This window comes from Passer domesticus, chromosome 18 (assembly GCF_036417665.1).
Source record: "Passer domesticus isolate bPasDom1 chromosome 18, bPasDom1.hap1, whole genome shotgun sequence".
In the NCBI taxonomy this organism is placed as follows: Eukaryota; Metazoa; Chordata; class Aves; order Passeriformes; family Passeridae; genus Passer; species Passer domesticus.
In genome coordinates, this window is record NC_087491.1 from 3,662,177 (window position 1) to 3,684,136 (window position 21,960).

Genomic DNA, 21,960 nt, shown 5'->3' on the forward strand with positions numbered 1-21,960 from the left:
TCGCAGCCGGCGCTGGCCCCTGTCATCCTCACACCTGGCTTTTGTAATCGAGCATTGCCTCTCGTGCCAAGATACCAGCGGCATTCCCGGGAGCCTCCTGGGACCAGCCGCGGGCACTCGGCCGGGTTCCCCGGGTGTAAACACAGCGGAGCGGGGATCAGCTCCAGGGCACTGCCCGCCGGCCAAGGCTCGCTGCCCAGCCCTTGACACTGTTCCACTGACTCAGCCGAGGCTTGGAGCAGCTGACAGAAATGATAGAAGGCTCTCAAATCCTGAGTGGCAGGGGATGAATAATGGTTGGATTTATTGTTTTGTTCTAAAGGCAGGCGGGCATGCAGTGAAACTAGCAGATGTCAGGTTCAATGTCCACAAAAGGAGGCGTTTTCTTTGCGCCAGGTGCAGCAAAACCGTGCGGGATTCATTATTTCAGGATTTACGGGCTTTACACAGGCTCAAAAGCCAACCAGACAAGACCACGAAAGAGAAATCCATTGAGATCTCCGAGCACAAAGGCACATTGTCGGCTCTGGCCGTGCCTGAGCCATGAGTCACCAGAGGCGGGGAAATGTCTCTACCCGCTTGCTCCGCTCTTTATCCTCAACCCCGGGCACCGCTGTGGCCCGGCGAGGGCTGGAGGCAGATGGGGCGTGATGGAGCTGTGCTTGAGGGAGCACGGCAGGTCATGCGTGAGCCTCGCATCACCCCGGAGCTGCCTCCTCCCCGAGCAGCTCCGCGGGGCGCGCACCTGGCACGGGCAGCTGCGGCAATAAAAGCTGTTCCCAGTGCTATCACTTCCAGGTGTCGTTTGGAGAGGGTGCGATTGCTCTGTTGTGGCTCGGGAGTGCAAAGGTAGGAGCCTTATCAGCGGGATCCGGAGCTGCTCCCGTGAACACACCCGTGCTTTCGGCTCCCGGCGGGGGCAGCCGCCCGTGCCGGGCGCGGCTCCGGGACCTCCCCGAGTCCTGCCCAAAGGTAATTTTATGTCACGGCGTGCCGTGTCCCCCGAGTCTCCCAGGCGAGGCTTTGGGAGGCGTGGGAAGTGCTGCGCTGCGCAGAGATCGTTTCCCGATTGCGCACACTTCCCAAAGACACCTGCGGGCGGCCGATAACAGGCGCTGACTGGAAATAACGCCGCGGCGGCACTTTGGTGTCCGACCAGCGGCTGCCAATGAATCACTGAATCACAGAATAGCTGGGGTGGGACGGAACCACTGGAGATCGTCCAGTCCAGCCCCCTGCCTAGACAGGGTCACCCGGAGCAGGTGGCACAGGAACGCTTTCAGGTGGGTTTGGGATGTCTCCAGAGAGAGAAAAATCCACGACCTCCCTGTGCAGCAAAGAACAGCAAAATGGGAAAAGTGTTCTCCCGCTCTGCTGCCATGTGCCATGGAAAACTCCACTTGTGTCCATCAGAGCTGTCCCTAAAACACCCATCTGACGGTCTGGGTACCACAGACACCGCTCCAGAGCCAGGGGCTGGCTCCCTGCTCCTGCACGGGCACCTGCTCCGCCTGCCACGGCGGCCGACAGCCCAAGGGTGACCCCGCAAGGCGTTTATCGATCCTGTCCTGGGCTGGCACCAGACGGACCAGTCCGGGATGGGGGAATGGGTATATATGGGTGTTTTGTGTGTTTTGGCATTCTGTGTCCGTCACCATGGCTCGTGTCCCGGGCCGGGGGTCTCCCGTGTGAGGGGAGGGGGAGGCCCGGCCGCTTCCCGGCCCGGGGGTGCGGCACCACCTCGGGTCACATCACCGTGCCCGGGTCCCGCCGCTGTCGCCGGGCAGCGGGGGCGGAGCGCTGGCCCCGGCCCGCAGCCGGCCCGGAGCGGAGCGGGGCGGCCCCGGCGCAGCTCCGGCCCCGCCCCGGCCCCGCGGGACGGCCCTGCCCGGCCCGGGGGCGGTGCCGCGGGGCCGCCCCGGTGCGGCGGGGCCCGGCCCGCAGAGCCCCAGCGCCGCCGCCATGAGCAGCGCGGAGCCGCCGCTCGGCGCCGGGCCGCGGGCAGCGCCCGCCTGGCAGCGGGAGATCCTGGAGCGCAAGCGGGCCAAGCTGGCCGGGGCGGGCGGCGAGCCCGAGCCCCCGGCCGGGGAGCGGCTGGTGGTGGCGGAGAGCCTGGGCCCGCTCCGCGAGAACCCCTTCATGCGGCTGGAGAGCGAGCGGCGCCGGCTGCGGCAGGGGCGGCCCGGGCCCGGCGGCGCGGCGCGGCCGCTGCAGCAGCTGCTGGAGCTGTACAGCGCCGTGCCCGGCATCCGCACCATCCGCGCCGACAACATCCTCATCATCGAGTCTCGCGCCGACCCCGCCGCCTGCTTCGCCGCGGGGGATGCGCCGCCCGCCCGCCGCCGGGACGCGGCCGGCGCCGACCCGCTGCGGGAGCTGCTGGCCCGGCGCGGCGCCGCGCTCGCCGAGATCCGCGCCGACCAGGTCGTCATCTACGAGACGGCCGAGCCGCCGGAGCCGCCCGAGGCGGCCGAGCCGGGCACCGTCAGCCGCCTCCTGGAGAAGTTCGGGCAGCGGCCGCGGGGCCGCCGTCGCCGCGTTGGGGACGCGCTGACCGGGACCGGCGGGGCCGCGGCTCCGCCGCAGGTGGGACCGGGCGCTGCCCGGGCCGCGCCGCCCGCTGCGCCCGTGGGAGCCGGCTCCCCCTGCGCCCCCGCGCCCCTCCAGAAGGGACCCGGCTTCCCCCGGGCTCCGGCGCCAAAGGCGGGACCGGCATCTCCGCCGGCGGTCCCGGCCACCCCTCCTCCTCTCCCAGCTCCCCCCCGGGCTGCCACCCCTCCAGCGGTGCCGGTGGCCCCCCAGCCCACAGTCCTGCCGCCGGCTTCCCCCCGGGCTGTCACCCCTCCGCCCACCGCCCCACCCCGGGTTGTCACTCCCCCACCCACGGTTTCTCCCCGGGCTGTCACCCCCCAGCCCACGGCACCCGTGCGGGCTGTCACCCCCCAGCCCGCACCACCTCCCCGGGTTGTCACCCCACAGCCCGTGTCCCCCCAGCCCGCCCCGGCTCCCCCCCGGGCTTTCACCCCCGAGCCCGCAGCCCCCCAGCCGGCTCCGGCTGCCCCCCGGGCTGCAGCCCCCCAGGCGGCCCCAGCCGCCCCCAAGGCTGCGGCCCCTCAGGCCAACTGCTTTCTCCACAAGATCAGCTCCAACTCCTTCACGGTCACACCCCGGGGGCAGCCGCCCGGCGCCCGCGTCCCCGAGCCCGGTGCTGTCCCCGCCGGCCGCCCCGCAACGCCCAAGGGGCCACCAGTGCCATCCACCAGCCCTTCCCATGCCAGAGCCAACGCCAGGAGGCCAAAGCCGGAGGAGGCCGAGGTGGCCGTGTCGCCCCTGCCCAGTGCCAGTCCGGCCCCCAGTGCCACCGGCGCCACTCGGCCGCTCTCCGCCTCAGCCCCCCGGGCCGGCGGCTCCTTCGAAATCCACCCGGCCCCCAAACCCGACCTGGCGGCCATCCCAGCCCACGACCTGCAGGCACAGGCTCTGGCCAAGCTGCGCCTGAATTCGCGCAATTCCTTCGTCTTCGTGCCCCGCCGGGAGGGCAGCCCGGCTCGGCCGCCGGCCCAGATCGCCCGGCCAGGGCCAGCGCCACCGCCCTCGGAGGAGAAGGCAGCCCAGGAGCCCCCGAGGGCTTCCGCCCCCGAGCAGGAAGAGCCCATCACTTCCCCACCGGCGCCTCTGGATCCGCTGGTACCTGTGACTTACATCGATGACATTGTGGAGCCGGACAGCGGGGCTGGCCCGGCTGCGAGGACGGGGAGCTTGGCGGATCAGCCCGGAGGAGCTGGCCCCGACCTGGAGATGGAGTTTTCCTCTGTGCCCCTGTACAGGCCACATTCCGCCCCCCAGCAGAGGGGAGGCAGCACCTTCACTGTCGTGCCCAAAAGGAAGCCCGTGGCTCCTGGGCTGCAGGCTCTCGCCGATGCCAGCGGCAGGCCACAGCGGGAGGAAGAGGAGGAGGAGGAGGAGAGCAAAGGCAGAGGCAAAGCCGTGGAGAACGCTGATGGGCCTCAAGTGGGGATATCCCATAAAAAGCGCTACCCCACGGTGAACGAGATTGAAGTGATTGGGGGTTACCTGTCCCTGGAGAGGTCCTGCATGAGCAAGACGGGCTCGCGCCGCAAGAAGGTAACCGGGCACCTCTGTGCTCAGCAGCCAGGCTGGAGCTGTCCCGGGGCTGCTTGGGTTTGGCTGCTCAGGAGGCACTGCTGGGAGCACGGGCAGTGTGTTTGCTCCTTGTGGGAGCCAGAGGCTGCCCTCAGAGCTGGCTGAAGTAGGGGGTGAAACGCACTCAGAAGTGAAGCCTTGGGGCTGGTGGAAAACAGGAGAGGGAAGGTGGAACTCCACCACACTGATGTGAAGGACGCTTCAGAATGATGAGGAAAGGACCAGGGATTAGTATTTCTCATGGTGTCCAATATTAGGAGAGTTTGCAACTCTTTGCAAGCCCAGTGTCTTGTTTGCTTTTACTGTCTCCTGGAACTTTAAAGGGAGCCTGAGGACTGCAGCTGGGAGATGGGACTTGGTGTATTAAACAGAATTTGTACTCAGGGAGGGGACACTGGGGACTGTCCCACAAAGCAGCTGAGGGTGGGATATGCCTTGTGACAGCTGCAGGGCCTCTCCCACCCCAGCCCTTCCTGGAGGTATGATAATGGAAACTAAAGTATTTCAGGAATTCAGGAAATCAGGGGAGCTGCGTGGTTGGAGCAGCTGTGGGCTCGCTGTGTCTGAGGGGTTGTATATGTTGGGATGCCCGTGGTCGCATTGGAGTCTTCCCCGCATTAGTGATCTATTGATAGAGGCTCAAGAATTAGGTCTCGATTAGGCAGAAAGAGATCAGCAAGAACTTAACTCCCATTGATAGGATTATACCACCTGCTCCTTCTGAAAGTGCAGCTACAGCTCTGAAGATTCAGATGCTGATTGCTCCAGATGCCTTTGGAGTGAGCGAATGCCAGATTTTCTCAAGGCTTGGGGTGTAACATAGATCCTTGTGAGCCCTAAATTGAAAATTAATCTTTGTAGAGCTTGCTGAAATGCATCTGGATGAGATAAGAGGAGTGGGGGAGAGTTGTTGGGCTCTGAAAGCAGCACACTAAAGTGGCAGATCCCGACTTTTAGGGCTGTGATGTGACGTGTTTTTCCATAGTGGAAATTGCTGTTGGACATTTCCGTTACCCAAATCCAGGTAGATAACTGAGAGACTGAATGCACATGGGTGCCTGAGGCACTGAGCATTATAATTTGAGGCAATCACTTGAGCAGGATGTATCTCATTTGAAGGGAGGCAGGGAGTGCTGCTGTCAAATTCCTCCCTAAGCACATGCAGCCTGTGGTAATTTGATGGTGACTAATGCAGGGAGCAGGTCTGGAGCACCTTGAGAGACAGAAAAAGCAAATGAGCAGGAGTGTTGATTCTTGCTCAGTGCTCCTGAAGTTTTTCCTTGTTTTCCTACAGGGAAATGCTTGGTCGGACTGGAGTTGTTCTGCTGCCTAAACACCTGCTGGCTTGCACTCATTGCAGCTGTTTTAGCTCTGTTCAGGTTCAATTTGGGGTGTTAATTTGATTTACACCAAATCACGTGTGTGGTATAAATGGTGAAAATATTAATACAACATGTTACACTTGTGAGTGCTCTTACAATGGAGTAGAGAACACAGAGGGAATCCTGTGAGATGGTCATATTTGGGTAAGCCCCACTTCTGATGGAGCTGAGGAGCTGATTTTTCTGAGCAGGGGATGCTGTTGGGGCACAAAGAACAAAGCCTTAAGTAAAACCAGTTAAATGGTGCACAGTGGAAAGTATCCTTAACAGTACAGAAAGGAGGGAGGGAGATGAGCATGAGTCCAATGCAGTGACTGAATTGTTTTTTGGTGGTCAAACCCAGAGGAGTCGTGGCATGTCCAGCCTTGGAGCTGTCTGAAACTTGCCAGGGGAAAGCTTTGAGCAACTGGCAGGTCAGTCTTCCTTAAGGCAGGAGTTTGGGCTAGAGACCTCCAGAGGACCTTTCCAGCCTAAAATGTCATGTGATATTGGTTAATATCCACCATATCTACTATTTTGTGTGTCAGTGGTGGATTTGTGTGACATTGGGCAGGTCATGGAGCTTCTCTGCCCCTGTTCTTATCAGCTTAACAGCATTAGCTGCTTGTTGTGGAGCCGAGGTGCCAAATACTGCAAGGTGCACACACAGCTGTTCCCTGAGAACTGTATGTGGGGTCGTCCTGCAGGAGAACTTGTGTAAACATTTGGTTTCTGAGAGGAGAGAGATTAAAAGGCAAAGGAGAAATTACCTGTTATATTTGCAGAACTCAGGAAGTTGAAGCAAATAGGGATCCTTTAAAAAATAAGAATGGAGCTGAAGGAAAGTAGTGAAGACACAAGTTTCTGGGTGAAATGAAATGTGGTATGGGAGAAACACCCATTTTGCTTTCAGTTCCTTCCTGCTCAGTCAAGCACAGAGTATGACTTTGTAGCCAGGGTCTAGAAGATGCTGATGGGGGACAAATGGAAAGATTTCTGTTTACTCTTGACCTAGAGGATGTTTGTGGCTTTACTCTGGGTAATAAGGCTGAGTGTTGATGCCTGAAAAGGAAGGAGCTCGTATTAAGATGCATTCCTTGGTTTCTTCCCAAGAGATCACTTTGTGTCTCCAAGGCAACCAGCCAAAAACAAGAGTTCTGTTTTGTAGCTTTGTCGGGGTTTTCAGAAACTTGATTTTGGCCTGAATTGGGAAGAAACAGACTGTTCTTGTGAGCTGGGAGCTGCAGTTGTTTGTTAAAACCAATCCCCTTTCTTTTTTGGGGTGTCAAAACCTGATGCTGGTTTTGGTGAGCAGCTTCTGTGTCTTTTGGGGTGAACCAGCCCTTCTTGTGTCAAACATCTTCCTTTCCAAACCTTGCTTTTGAAAGATCTTTAATTATGCTCCATACTCAAGAAAGTAGTGTTTAGTGAAACTTCAAGAACTTGGAAAAGTTTAACTGTTTGCTGATGCCCAGCAGGAATCTGGGAGATGAACAGCAGGTCAGCAGGGTCTGGAAATGCTGTGGATCAATGGCTGGCTGTGCAGTCAGGGGTAATGATTTATTAGGAAGGAGGGTGTCAGCCCTGCCAGTTGCACCCCACTGTTCTCTGAGATGCAAATGGTGTTTTTCTTCAGATGTAGAAATTCAGCCTCCCTTTTCCATTCCCATGTGTGGCCACTGATTGCCTGATCGTGGTAGCAGTGCCAGCAAAGTGGAGCTGATGTGCTCTGAGTCCCCTGAGCACATCCTCCGTGGCTTTTTGGGAGGGTGGCTGGGACAGGCTGGGAGTGGGTTCCAGCACTGCTCTGCACAGGGGGAGCTCCAGCCCCTGCTCCTGGCTGCTGACAGTGGCTGTGGGACTTGTGACTTTGCTGTAGCCTGGGGGATGCTGCTGCTTCAAGGCCTTTCAGGATAAAGAACTTCAGATATGTGAAGCAGCTGTTACTTTGAGGGTTGGAGCTGGAGCTTGGTGAGGGAGAGGAAGATGATGTATGGAAATAAAAAATCTGTTCCCAGCTCTGTTGTGGAGCTGCTGTGGGGGAACAGGGGCTGTGAAGGTCAGTGTGGGGCTGTGTGGGATGGGACACATCAGGTCTGCAGGTGGAGGGCAGAGCCCCAGCCCTGCTCACCCTGGGGGATGGATGAGCTGGAGCTGCTGTGCTCCTGCGGGGGTTCAGGTGCCCTTCAGGGCTGTTCATCTGCTCTGGGGCTGTTTTGAAATCTCTCCAGGCAGTACCACCAGCAGTTCAGATAAAGCAGCGTGGGTGAGACTCAGTCTGAGAAGTGTTTGCAGCTCCAAAGGGATGTGCCAGGAGCTGCTGGGCAGCTGCTGGAGGAGCTGGCTGAGCTCTCAGAGAGGACAGGATACATGTGCAGGGGTGGAAGGAGACCTACTGACCTTTATTCTAAACTGGGAGTGGGGCAGAGGATGCAGCACACTGTTGATGACCTCTGCTCAGGGCTTCTCTTTGTACTCTGTTATTGCAGAGAAGTAAAGGCACGTCAGCAGTGCCAGGAGGAAGGGAAGGCTTTGCTGCAGGATGTGGATCTTTGGGATCTCAGAGGACAAAATCTTGCTCATCTGAGCTGACAAGAGTCAGTGGTGGTTTGGTTGCCTGCCAGAATAACACCCAATAAAGTTGTTGGTGAGATAGAAATCTGTGTTTCTGCAGAACATGTGTTTGGTGTGTGGAGCGAGAGCTGGGGAAGGACAGAGCACTGCAGGGCCAGCTGGGCTGCCCACGAGCAGTCACTGGCTTTGGGCTCCAGGCTCTCCTCTGGTTGGAGGCTGGACTGTGCCCTGGCCCTGCTCCTTCAGTGTGTCACTCCTGCAGTGCATCCTCAGTGTTCTCCTCTCCAGGATCCGGTGCCTCCTGGAAATCCTGCAAGGCAGGTGAATGAATTCTGGCCAGGCCAGCCAAAGTGCTGTGAATAACAGGATCTGAGAGCCAGCAGACATCAGGTTGTTGATGGATTTAATGTTTTGTGCTTGTCACAGCTGGCAGTTTGCCGTGTGCTGGCAGGCGAGTCGCAGCCCAGTGTGAGCAGGGATTACGGGAACAAGGCTGCTGGGATCCAAACAGTTGGAGTCTAGAGCTAAATTGTCTTCAGAGATGTTCAGCTGAACTTCAAAAAGTTCCAGCTTACACAAACTTTAGCATGGTCCGTGTCCTAATCTTTTGAGCTGCATAAAGCCTGAATGTGGCTCCCGAATTCCCACTTAAAAGTCTGTTAAAAAATTGGTTTAAATACTCCTTGGTTTTGATCATGGGCAGCAGCTTTGTTGGTCTAACCTGCTGAACTTCCTGCTCTGTAGTTTTCCATCTGTTCAGTTCTGCTGGAGATGGTCTCCTGTGAGAACCAGGTGTAGGTTTGGGATGTTGGCAGAGATAAACATTTCCAGCTGCTGCCCAGACCTGTTTGGAGCAAGTCTGCACAGTGTGGAGTCTAAATACTGGTGGCTGCCTGAAGTTTTTTTTTTCAATATATAACACAAGTAAATTAACCATAACACAAGTTAACTAATCTGGTAGTAGAAGAAGAAATCTCTCTGCAAAAACTCCTTTGATGATGTCATCCCTGTGTTTTACAGGGGTCAGGGCAGAGATTTGTATTCTTTAGCTCTTGGAGAACTGCATGTTCCTGTTCTATTTTCTGTCTCTGGCTGTGCTCTGCTGGGGCAGATTCATCTGCCACCTTTAAGGAGGGGCCATGGCAGTATCTGACATGGATGTATTGCATTTTTAGGAGATGAGGTCAGCAGTGATAAGTCATGCTCAGGAAATAAGTGTCTTGGATGATGAAGTGCAGCCCCTCCCCTGCGGAGATGATCTCCATTAGCTGTCAGATGGCAGCAGGCTCTTTCACCCAGACAGGGCCATTTTCTTGCCCTTTACTAATTCCACTGATTTATTTTTTTTTCCTATGATGTTGATGGCTGAGGGCTGGAAATCAGAATTTGCTGCAGTTACAGCTTTTAAACCACTTCACAGGCTGAGGCTGTCAGTGGGGCAGTGGGTAGCTTTTGTTTCCCCACTACATGCCAGCACCTTGAAGTGCTGAGACTTTGTTGTATGAAACCTTGGCGGAGTCTGAGTCAGATTTATCTCATCTCTGTAGTGGGAAATTTTCTGTGACTGAGGCTCTGCATGGCCTCACCACTCCCATGCTTCTTCTCATGCTGCAGTGACGGTCTGAGCTGGTCCCAAATTCCCCTGGTTCTCTTGCCCCCATGTCCTGCCTGCTGCTGTCAGCACTGCAGGAATGGACAGAAGGGCTAAAATAGAAACTCTTACGCAAATAAGAGCTGAGCCTGGCTTTGAAGCTGGTTAGGACGTGCCCAGGGCTCAGCCTGCCCCTGAGCTCAAGAGATTTGAAGTACTTTGTGCTCTGAACTCTAATCATGAGGATTACAGTTAACGTTTTCTTAATCAGTTTGCCTAATCTGTGGACCAGATTGGAGATGGTTTATCATTTCCCTTCATCTCAAGGATTCAGTTTGTTTCGGGTTTGGGTTTTCCTTTTCACTCTGGTTTTTCCAATGCGTGGTCATGGTGTTCTGAGAAGAGCAGAGGAAGGACACTGGGGTGGCTGGGGCAGGAGTCCTGCTGGTCTGTGTTATATGTAGGGAACAGTAGAGAAAATGAAAGTATTTAGTTTCTGGGTGCAGTGGCAGTAAAGGAAATCTGGGTAAGAGCTGCTGCAGCAGCATCTCCTTCACCTCAGGGGTTGTGCTCACCCCGCTCCCAACTGAAACCTGAATTTAAAATCTATTTACAACTCGGGCTCTTCCAGTGACTGCAGCAGTCTGTGGGGCTGGGAGGATATCTCTGTTTGCCAGTTTGTGTAGGAAGAGTCACATGAAGTGTCTGTATCAGAGTGACTTCAAAAACATGCTGGGAAAATCTGGGCTGGAGGAACTCGGGGCTGATGTTTTCCGAGAAGTGCCCTTCGGATGATCTTGGGAGCCTGGCAGGATGGAGCTGCTGCTTTGTGGGCATTGTAAGAATGTAGGAAATACCTCAGACAAAACACTTGTGTGTGTAGGGAAATTATGTTGCTTGCAGCTGCTGAAAATGCAGCTCTGAGGGCACATCCCTGAGGCTCCTGGTGAACCTGCTGCACTTGCTTCTCATCAAGGAAGTTCCTTTTGCATGTTAAAAGAGAGAGCAAGGGCAAGAGAGACATGAACTCTGTGTGCAGGTGAAACTGTTCACATCATGGGAGCCTTTTGGTCCTGAATGAGCTCCTTGACAGGGTGGGAAGTAATTCTGCTCCCAGCCTCTCTCTGTTTCCCATGGAATGAATGGGATGATGCTCCATGGGTCCCATTCCAGCACCAAACCCAGGTATTTTTGTGAGCTGCTCTGGGCAGCCTGGGTTGCACAGCAATGTTTGTGGGTGGCAGCTCTGTCACTGCACCTTGTTGTAGCTACAAATGGGCTGCTCAGAGCTGCCTGTACTCAGAGCTCCTGTGCTGTTGGGGAGCTCTGTGTGTGGTTTTTATGAGGACACCAGGTCTTGACACTAATTGTACCTTGCTTATCCTGCTCCCTTTGTGCATTCAGATGAGATTTGTTTCATGCAAGTAGGGAGATTTGTCTGGTTCTTAGGGGCCAAGTAAGTAATTTTTGAATTGCTTGTTAAGCTGTGGAAGGCTCTGGCTCCTCTGCCTGCAGATGTGAGAAGGAATAAAGGGTTCCCAGGGTGAATGGCTGCTCTGTGCCCTGGCACACTGGGGCTCCAGCTGTGCTTGTGTGGGCACTGGAATCTCCCCTTGTCCTGCACAGTGAAGGGAAGAGTTAATCAAACCACCTGCCCCACATGCTCTGGGTGCTGTCCCTACCTAGTCACCTCTCATCAGGAATTTGAAACTTGCCTGTGTCTTGCACAAGGAGTTTAATATTTCGAATCTCCATGCATTGCTCCTATCTGCCATGTGCTTCAGCATATTGATTACACAGAGCTGGCTTTGTGGGTTGCCTTGTAAATGGAGACTTTCTTGTTTTGCCTTGTGGCTTGGGAGCTGGGATGTGATCCTGAAGGAAATGTCTCCTTTGCCAACAGAACCACACAGGGCTTCCCTGACGTGCTCCTGCTGTAAATCTTTAGTGCTCTTGGCTCTACTCAGTAACTCACTGAGGTGCAGCTAATGGCTGAGCAAAAGTCAGTGTTACTCTCAGGAAACGCTTCTTGGAAAAGCATGATCAAGTGATTTGTGGAGTCATAGTTCCAGTTCCCCAAAACTCTTCTTTTTGTGCAGAAGCACAGAAAAGTGCATTTTTGAACTGCCATCTGCAGTTTTCTGAGCATACTTAGAATGCTTCAGCCATAGCTAATCCGATATAGGAGCCAAGCCTCGAGTCCCCTCGTTCCTAGGGGTACTTGTCAGGGAAAAACCCTTTCTTTCTGTGTCAAGGAAAGCTTTAGAGGCACAAAAGCTCCTTATCTTCTGAATGATAGCAAATGCCTTGGTGATGTGCTGGTGATTCTGCAGTCCCCAGGGTACTATTTCAGGCAGCCCACATAGTCTGTGCCTGGAGTTATTAAACAATTCGGGCTGACACATGACTGTGTTTTCAGGACAAGCACAGACACAGAGACAAGCTCATTGCTAACTGCAAAAAAATGGCTCATTTTCCTAAAAAATCTTTGTCTAAAAGTTTCTTTTCATGGGAGCTGTCTAGATCATTGACTGCAGTGTGCTGTAAAAAAACTGAAGGCCTCTGCAGAGGTTTGGAGTTTATGAACTGCTTTTCTGTCTCCTTTTACTAAATCTGCTGCTCTGTGGGACTGGTCAGATGGGAAGAGCTGGGTAAACCCTTTGGGGATCTTTGTCCACTATAAAATCTCTGCTGCTACCCTGTTTGCAGTCTCACAAGCAGTTATTTGTCTGTGCAGAGACCTTCCCTGTCACTCCGTGGCAGCTGGAGGTTGTTCTCTGTTAGAACCTCCTCTTTGTACAGGTCCTGAGCCTCCACCCACCAACCCCCTGGGTTTGGAGCTTTCCTGCCCTGCTCAGGGGCTCTCTGCAGCCCTCCTGGGATGCTCTGTGTGCACAGGCTTGCTGGCACTCCCGGCTGGCTGCAGTTTCAGGTATCAGGTAATGTCTTGTGCCTTCTTGACCCAGTCTTTAGACAACCAGTGCAGCAGCAAATGTCCCTCGATGTGAGGTGGCACAGGAGCACAAGGTTCTTCAGAACACTCGTTTTGTCTTGATCTCTCAGAGATATCAATCCCTACTTTGTGTTCATGCTGGATCATCCACCTTTCCTGCAGATACCAGCCAAACCCTCCTGTGCTGCTGAGAGGAGGCAACTTCCTTGTGGGAGAAGAGGAGGGACAGACACTGATCTTGTGACACAGAGACACAGACATCTCTTGTCTGTGGTGACCAGGGACAGGAGCCAGGGCACGGCTGGGGCTGGGCCAGGGCAGCTCAGGCTGGAGCTCAGGGCAAGGCTCTTCCCCCAGAGGGTGCTGGCACTGCCCAGGCTCCCCAGGGAATGGGCACGGCCCCGAGGCTGCCAGAGCTCCAGGAGCCTTTGGCCAGCGCTGCCAGGGATGCCCAGGGTGGGGTTGGTGGGGGGTCTGGGCAGGGACAGGGCTGGGCTGGGTGATCCTGCTGGGTCCTTTCCAACTCAGCTTCTTCTGTGACCCTGTAGTAGACGAGGTGTGAAAAGCTGCTTTAAATCACACCTGGCAGCCCCTGCATGTCCCGGGAAGTCAGTGCAGTCCCTGGATTTGTCACTTGGGAATTATTGAGCCCAGAGGATGAGTAGAGGAGCATCAGTATGTGAAGAGAGCAGGTCTTGATCCCTGGTGCTGCTCAGCTGTTTGGATCTGGTGAGGCTCTTGGTGGGTTGGGACGTGCTGGAGGTGCTGTGGGATGGCAGCAGGGCAGGGATGGAGCCCAGCTTGTGCTTCACCACTCACTATCCCATCCTGCTCCTCAAGGACAGAGCAGGGATTGCAACTCCAGCAGGAGCCCCTGGTTTGGGAGATGGGAACCACTCACGGGGAGGGAAGAGGGGCTCAGTCCTTCTCAGCCCCCCTGTTCTGGGCTGCTGTCATGGGGAGCAAATGCTGACTCAGACTCTCCCTGCTGGAATATAATTATAGGATGATTTTATTAATTTAATGCCTAGATCAGTTCCTTTTTTTCCTGGCTGTTACAAGGTGAGGATTTGGATTGTCAAAGAGGTTTCAGTTTAAAAGGTGTAAACACCCTACATTTTCTCTTTGGCTTTGGCTCACCAGCCAAGCAAATCTAATAATGGGTGGAGCAGAGAAAAGCCACAGTAAGGAGGTTCCTTCTGGAGCTGAGGATGCAGATTAACCCCCAAAGACTTCCAGAGAGGTCCCTGGTGTGTGAGAAGCCACTGGGTCTTTGCTCTGTCATTAATACTGCCTTGCAGACTTTCTCATCTCCCTTTGGAGGCAAGGTGGCTGCTGGCTGTCATTGCTCATGTTGAAAGTTGGGCTCTATAAATTGGTTGGTTTTGGTTTTAATAAATCTCTATATATGGGGGGTCTTTGGTGGCTGGTCTGGGTGCAGCCTGAGTCCCGACAGCCTGATACAAGGTTGACTTCCCTTTTCTAAATGAGATCTGCACGACTACTCAGATTTATGCTTTGTTGGGCAATGTTTGCCCTGGCTTCTCTTTCCTGGATATTCTATTAGTCATTACTGTTCAAATCCTAGCAAATAAATAAATGATTTTTGCTATGGCAACAAGAACCTATCAGTTGAACAGCACAATATTTCCTGAAAAGCCTGATTTACTCTTTTCAGTGTGTCTGATTGCTGGGCAGAGTATTTATATATAAATTTCTATATATGTGTATATATGAGTTTGGGTTGGACCCTGGGCTTGTGACACAGCTGTGGGTGAAGCCTCCAGCTGAGCAAAGAGTGACAAATCCCTGCAAACATCCACAGCTGAAGGGTGCAAAATTCTTCCTTGCCACAACTGGCAGCTGCTGCTGGGGCAGAAGCAGGGAAGCAGTGCTGAGACAGGCTGAGCAGAGGCCTCTGGCTGGGCTCCAGCGAGCTTGGCTCTGCTGGGACACGCTTTTCTTCTAAAGAAACATCCCCTGGTGCCTTTTGTGTACCCATAAAAGTCCCTGTGGTCTGGCAAGGCACTGCTGGCTGTGCAAACCTGTTGTCTGTGCCATGATGGCTCTTGGTTTTCCTTTTTGGCTGGTTCCTGGGACTGCAGCTGCCTGTGTTCCTTGCACACAGCACTCAGCTGTGCTCTGTAGCCACTCAGAGCATTTCTCTGCCCCGTGTGTCCCCCGGTTTTGCCTGAATGCTTCGCCCTCCCTGTCCTGCTGGGCCAAGCAGAGCTGCTTTGTGCTTCCCTGAAAGCCCCTTGTGCTTAGAGAGGGGAGCTCGGGTGCTGCCACAGCAAGGTTTGGGGTTTGGGGCTCTCTGCCCATGGGCAGGGCTGACTGAGTGCCCCAGGGTCCATCCTGTGCCAGTGCCTGGTTGTGCCCCGTGTTTGCTCTGCCTGGGTGTGCCCAGAGCTTTACTGCAGCAGCCCTGGGGCTCTGCCTGGTGCAGGCTCTGGGAGCAGGGGCTGGGATGTGCCACAGGGCAGCCCAGTGTGGTTTGGGGGAACTTGTGCCACACACAGCTGCCTGTGTGAGCCTTGCAGGTGATCTTGGCCCCAGCTGTGCCCTGGGTGTCAGGGGCTCCAGCATTGCCTCCTGCTTGAACTGGCTGTGCAGAGTGGGATCTGTTGGGTTTGGGGCTGTTGGTGTTGTCACTGGGCTCTGTGTGGGGTGTGGGTGTCTCCAGGCCATTTCTGCTCTGTTCTGCTCTGTTCTGCTCTCTGGTTTTGCTCTCTGCTGAGGCTGTCTTCTCCTCCAGCACTGCATGCACCTTTGGTCCAAACTGGACTCAAAGTAATTTTTCTCAGAGATTTTCTCCAGATAGCAGAAAACCAGGAACATTTAGTTCCATCTCCCAAGCTTAAATTTAAACCCCAAGGCATATCTCTCCCATCTGCTTTGTTTTCCATATTCAGCCAAGTACTTCTTGTCCCTCAGTGCCATTGGCAGCACTGGTCAGTGGCCTCTGTGCAGTTTGTGGTTCTGGGATAGCTCCTGGGCTTCCAGGAGCCCTGGGCACCTCCACCCTGGTGGCCTTTGTGCCTGGCAGCGTGGCTCATCCCCACAGGACAGACACCACATTGTGAGCAGTCACAGCCTGGCTCGGATCAGGGAGCATCTAGGTCAGCAGCAGGGATGGGAAATTCAGGGAGCAGCAACTGGGATGCTTTCAGCTTCAGGGCCATTTCATTCCAGTCCCTTTTCTCTGAAGTAGAATCACTCTTCTCCTCTGTGTAATTTGGGGGAACTCAAAGTAGCTGGGACAGGGAATGGGGAAAGGCAGCTGGTTCCCTCCATGCAGTTTCCATCCTGCCTTCTCCTGGGAGCAGGGCAAGGGAGCCAGCCTGTGTCCAAGGTCCATCCTGCCCTGGGGCAGAGTAGCTCCAGCTCCAGCTGTGGTTTGCAGTGTGGAGGAGCTGCAGCTGCTCCCTCTGGTACCCAGATTCAAACTAAGCTCCCCTTGCTGCTTTGCTGAAAGCAGCAGTGAAATGCTCCCTGTCCTGCTCTGATCCCTCCAGAGCTCCAGGGATCCTGTGCATGGGCAGCACGGGTGGCACTGTGACCTGCTGGCAGCTCTGGCTCTTGGAGATATCAGGTGTGACTTTGGCAGCCCCTAATAATGTCACTCCAGTGCTCCAACCACTGCTGTGACAGGGGATGGGTGCACCTGGGCACTCTTGGTGCTTGGGGCCAGGTCCCACTCCCCAGCCTCAGGGATTTTCTGTATGACAGAACTATGGGATAAATGTGCTGCCCTTGCCCCTGGCTTGTCATTACACAGCATCTGGAGAGATCAGAACCATCGGGCTCCTGCCACCTGTCACAAGTTGCCATGTCCTTTCCATTCTGTTCATAACCCTATTAGCTGAATTTTAATTGTGTTTAGAAGTAAAGGGATCACAACACCCTTTTAGACAGCTGCTCCTGAACCTTGATCTGTGTTGGCTAAATACTTCCCTACTTTTGGCATGAACCTATTCCTGGCAAGCTTATCCTCCTTATTTGTCTGATGTGTGCTGGCATCAGCAATTCCATGCTCCTTGGTGGTTATTTTCTGGAGTACTTACAAAGAGCTGTTAGGCTTTTTCTCCACCTTCACTTTTGCTGGTGTGAAGTTTTTGCCAGTGAATCTGCTGTGCAGCTGTTGAGGTGTAACCAGATTCCTGGAGCACAGGGTAGGTAATGATTGGGACAGGCAGGGCTGCAGGGGACAAACCCCTCCCTCAGCTTTCCTTTTCAGCTTGGACAAGCACAGCTGCACAGGGAGGAGAGAGCCTGGCAGTCCCTATTTCCAGCAGAAATGCCTTTCTTCATTCCTGGTTTATTTAAGCAGCATCCTAATGATGATTACAGTCCTGTAGCCAATCCCAAAGTTTCTTCCTCAATTATTCACAGGTGATGAACTTCTCTTAGGGCAAAGGTTGCTCTTAAACTTGATTCCATTTTTAGTTTTTGCGCTCCGGTTTTCTTCATGGCCATAAAATTCCGGTTAGCCCTCGATGAACTCTTGTGTTTGCGTCACTTTCATGTCTCAGTTTCCCAGTTACGGTGGAAAGGTCATTAGTGACAATACCAGATAAAACTGGTTTCAAACCAGAACCTTTAAGGCCTCCCCCTTGTCCAGTATTTTCCCTGTCTGCTACCACCTGTTACCATCTCTCCTTTAGCTGCTTCCTTTTTCTCCCATCTGGTTTTAAGCCCTGTTTAATGTAGCTTAAATAGCTCTTTGCCAGAATGTCCTCCTAAGACTGGAGTCCTGATGATGGATGTTTCTGTTTCCTGGAGCTTGGATACACAAAGGAATTAGCAATGTCACCTTTCCAACGTGTGGGTGCTTTCCTGCTTGTCTCTCCCGTGACAGACACGATGGCAGCTCCTGCTGGGTGCCAGTGTGAGGAGCTGGCAGAGGGCACAAAGACAGAGGTGCTCCAGACCCCTGGGCCTCCTGCCTCCATCCCATCCATTTGGCTCTGCCTTTGGGGTTTCCCTCAGCATGGCAAGAGATCCACCAAGGCCCTTGGGGAGGGACTGGGGGGTCTGCAGTGGCTGCTGTGCCAGAGCCAGTGTGGGGATCAGTGGGTTCTTGGGCTTCTCCCTGATAATTCCTCTTTGCTGTTGCCCAGATGAAGATCTCTTTCAACGAGACAAGTTTGCAGACGATGTTTGAGTACCCCTCAGAGAGCTCCCTGGCAGAAGAGGATGAAGAAGAGGAAGGACACGCTTCTGAAACGGAGGAAAAATCTCGTACCTTTTACATTCCACGCCCAAACAGCACTTTGCATCCCAGTACTCCTAACTCAGGTGAGTGAGGCACTGTGTTGGCACCATGGGTTTTCTGGTGCTGCCTGACACTGCCCATGTTTCCTGCAGACCCTTAAGGGATTCCACATGAGTGGAAATGCTAGTGGAGGTGAACAGGGAGCTGCAGATGGACATCCCAGCTGTCCCTGCTGGGATCCTGGTCCCACTTCTTTTTGGGGTGGTGAGGAATATTTACCTCATCTTTCTCCTTCCAGCAGATTTATCCAGCTACACCCCAAAGCACTCCGTGAAGTTCAGCGAGTGGCAGGAGCAGAAGTATGAGGGTCCTGCTGCAGAGGGATCCCTCCCAAAGGAAGCTGATTCCCATGGGAACCAAGTCATGGTGAGGCTATAAATAACCAGCTCTTGTGCTCCCTTGTGGGGTGGGGGTTGTTCCAGGCAGTGGACGGGACAGGATGTGCCTTTCCCTGCACACCTGTGTTTGTGTTCCTGCCCAGGGAGCTGTGTCACTGCTCCCAGAGGGCCCAACACACCGTCCCACTGCCACTACCACACCTGGCCCTCCCCGGCCCTGTGAAGGAGACTCAAGGCAGCTGGCACACTCTGCTCAGCACAGAAAAGACATGGATTGTTGGAACAAGTCCAGAGGAGACCATGGGGATGCTCCAAGGGCTGGAGCCCATCTGCTCTGGAACCAGCCTGGGAGAGCTGGGGGTGTTCACCTGGAGAAGAGGAGGTTCCAGGGAGATCTCAGAGTCCCCTCCAGTGCCTAAAGAAGGCTTATAAAAAACAGGGAGATTGATTTTATTTTTTTTTTTTTTATTTTTTTTTTTTTTTTTTTTTTTACATGGGCAGGTGATAGGACAAGGGGGAACATGTTTAAAGTAAAAGAGATTTAGATTAGATATTGGGAAGAAATTATTCCCTGTGATGGTGGTGAAGCCTTGGTGCAGGGTGGCTGCCCCTGGATCCCTGGAAGTGTCCAAGGCCAGGCTGGACGGGGCTTGGAGTGACCTGGGACAGTGGGAGGTGTCCCTGCCATGGCAGGAGGTTGGAACAAGGTGGGTTTAAGACCCCTTCCATCCCAAACCATTGCAGGACGTTCTGATACTCCGGGGCACATTTGGAGGGGAGCACTAACCAAACACACCCAGCTGGCCCGGGCAGGGTGCCAAGGCAGGGTGAGGGGCTCCTTTGGGCCGGTCTGACCGCGGTGTGTGCTCTGCCCACAGCTCACCCCGGCGGAGAAGGGCGGTGTCTCGGATTTCAGCAGCGAGCCCGCGCTCTATTTCTGAGCTGCTCCGCGGCTCTGGGCACGGTGGGCAGCGCAGCCCGCCCGGGAGCCGTGCCCGCACCGCGCCGCTCCCGGATCTGCTGCCAAGGCTGGACCAGCTGCCCTCGGGCATCTTCGGAGGATATTTGCACTGGATTTTGGGACCGAATTACTGCTTTCAAGGCATATGATTTATTCTGCCTGTGGCCTTGCATATTCCTTGCTCAAGATCAGCTGCTGGTTAGGCAAGTGTGGGAAGGACATCTGTAAGCCCGCGATGGATGTTGATTTTTCTCAGTGCTTGTCTGAGTCCAGGCACTGTGCAGGGTCTGGACAGCTTTTGCAACCCTTCTCCCCAGTGGAGGATGGCACTGGGCAGTTAGGTGGGCTCACAGCGTGATTTGACACATTGGGTGTCAGTTTGGAAAACCATTGAAGGTTCATGGTTTGTCCTTGGCATGTTTCCAGCTCTGGTTTCACTGAAACATCGTGGAATTCATGTGCCAGTTACATGTTTGTGGAGCTCACTGAACACCCTGAGGGGAGGGATGGGAAGAGCAATGAATGCCTTTAGCTTTAGATGTTAATTTTGCACCAATTAGTAATGTCCAGGCTGCCTCCAGCCTCTTGAAGATTCCCAAACATTGGTCATAGCTTTGGTCTGTCCTTCCCAACTCTGGCATCCAGTCTCTGGGGGTTGCTGATTGTGCTCCAGTTTGCCAGCTCCTCTTGTTGCTTTGCTCCAAATCTGATTGATCTCTCTTGGTTGCTTCCTTCAAGCCACACTTGCTCTGCTCTTCTAGTCAAAACACAGGAGGGAAGTTTCACTCCATTCTTCTGCAGAACTTGAACAAGGAATGTGGGTTATTTTTGTTTTTTTTCTAGGATTTTTATAGTTCTATTATAATTGTTTAATGCAGCCAATATGCAAAGGAATCTACTAGAATCTTCCATTCAAGTTTTCTACTACTGTAAACTCAGGGTCAAAATTGCACTCTGGACCAGATGGAGCAGTGCTGCTAATGTGATTTGTACTTTGGGATTAAAAGAGATGTGGTGAGAACAGATCAGGCCTCTTTGGGCTTTATGGAATGAGTGGGGCGTGATCCAAAGGAACAGGCTGCTATCTTTGATTAAATTTTATGGTTACTGGTTTGTCTATTATAGATGATGAATGTCTGCTCAAGTGACACTGCTCTGTGAACTGAAAATGCTCTACATACCTTGCACTTGGTTTGGTGTCTGGGAAGCAGCAAGGGAAGGTTGGTCTACTGAAAAACACAGGATTAAATGTTAGGACATACCTACTTGTAGCTGTTCCCTTCTGCCCTGGGTGCCTAAATTCTTTTGGAAAGATAATTAAAAAAAAAAAAAAAGCTAAAAAGCTACTCAGTAGTTTTAGATATTGGCTGGGGGGGCCACAAAGAAACATTTTGCACCTCCTTGTCCTTCCAAGCTAATTTGAGATCTGCTGCCTGTGTGACTTGCCAGGAGCAAGATGAATCTGCAGTGCATCTGCCTGGGACATGACACAAGGACCATGGAGTTCCATGTGTTGAGGCTTCTCCCATTAATAAAATACTTCAGGATAAGGTGCTGAGACTGGTGTAGAATGAGGGAAATGTGAGACTGCTGGTGACTGCTAGATTTAAGGGGTGAATTTTCAGCACAGCTTTTCTAGCAAAATGGTCCCAGTGAGCATCTCCCCCTTGGAAAAGCCCAGGTCAGTTTAAGGCAGCTGTTTCTTGCAGAACTGCAGGAGGTAAAGCAAAGCTGCTTTCAACTCAAGTTAGGGACAAGGGGTGTGAACTAGCCCAGGCTTAGTTCTCCTATGGATCCATGAGGAATGCTAAAGCCAACACTGCCCTGCAGCTCCAACACTGCTCTGGTTCTCTGTGAGTTCATGCTGTGCCTGCAGCCCTGTGGGCAGGACAGCTCGGGGTGTGGGGGTGCAGAGCTGCTGCTGGCTCTCTGCTCCTTCTCCTGGTGATGCTGCTCCATGCACCTCGGAGCTGTGATTCAGCACTCCTCTGCACTTCCCAGCTTCCTGCTCTAATCCCTGCCCGGGCACTCCAGCTGCCTCCAGGCAGAGCAGGATGAGGGCAGTCCTGAGCACAGGAACATCAGCTGATGGGTCACTCCTGGGATGTGCCTCAGGATGTGCTCAAAATGAAGGGTATTTTTGTGTAAATGCCTACTCTGCTCTGTAGCATTGGAAGATCTGCTTTAGTGGGTCTCTGACTAATACCAAAGCACATCTGAAAGGAAAATTTACTTCTGCAAAGCAAAGGCTTTTATTACATGTGGCATCCTTGGACCACAAAGCAGCTCTCTCTGGCCAACAGGACATTCCAGGCTGAAGAAGAAGTTTAGGAACGCTTTTGTCGACGTATTCGTGGTCCTAATGAAGTGTTTTGTGGATCAATGATTTTATCAAGATCCCTCATTTCCTTCTTCAGGACATCTAGCAATGTCTGAGAATTGTCCAGTATCTGGGAAAGAAATAAAAATAGCTTATTTTTACACAAACTGTTTCTCTTATGAATTCCCTTCCAATTCAGCTGATCTGCCTTGCAGCAAGAGGGGCTATCCAGCCTTTCAGCCTCTAATTCCTGGTGATTTATTGTCCTCAGTGTGGGAATATCTGTGGGCCAATTTCTCTGGTTTGTGTTCATATTCTGAATATGAAAGGCCTTAAGCAATTTATCTGCCTTGGAGCACGAGGCAGAGAACTTCCTGAAGCAGACTGGGGGTTTTGGTTGGTGTTTTTTGGTTGGTTGGC

At 53.6% G+C, this 21,960-nt stretch overlaps 1 protein-coding gene across 2 annotated transcripts; it reads left to right on the forward strand.

The window, feature by feature from the left end:
• The first annotated feature begins 1,923 nt into the window (after window positions 1-1,923).
• On the forward strand, window positions 1,924-21,707 carry TPRN (taperin). 2 transcript variants are annotated; one of them, XM_064393936.1, is made up of 4 exons: window positions 1,924-4,125; window positions 17,767-17,944; window positions 18,160-18,287; window positions 19,138-21,707. In XM_064393936.1, exons 1-4 carry the CDS (start codon window positions 1,963-1,965, stop codon window positions 19,198-19,200), a joined length of 2,532 nt encoding a protein of 843 aa, XP_064250006.1. In that variant the 5' UTR covers window positions 1,924-1,962; the 3' UTR covers window positions 19,201-21,707. The 2 variants fall into 2 exon arrangements, with proteins under 2 accessions (XP_064250006.1, XP_064250007.1); XM_064393937.1 differs by having other exon boundaries at window positions 1,925-4,125; window positions 18,163-18,287.
• The last annotated feature ends 253 nt before the right edge of the window (window positions 21,708-21,960 follow it).

Bases quoted from the DNA above. Each gene is read 5' to 3' on its own strand.
- TPRN (XM_064393936.1), top strand. From the start codon at position 1,963: ATGAGCAGCGCGGAGCCGCCGCTCGGCGCCGGGCCGCGGGCAGCGCCC. The intron at 4,126-17,766 runs GTAACCGGGCAC...GCTGTTGCCCAG, and splicing joins CGGGCTCGCGCCGCAAGAAG to ATGAAGATCTCTTTCAACGA. The intron at 17,945-18,159 runs GTGAGTGAGGCA...TTCTCCTTCCAG, and splicing joins TCCCAGTACTCCTAACTCAG to CAGATTTATCCAGCTACACC.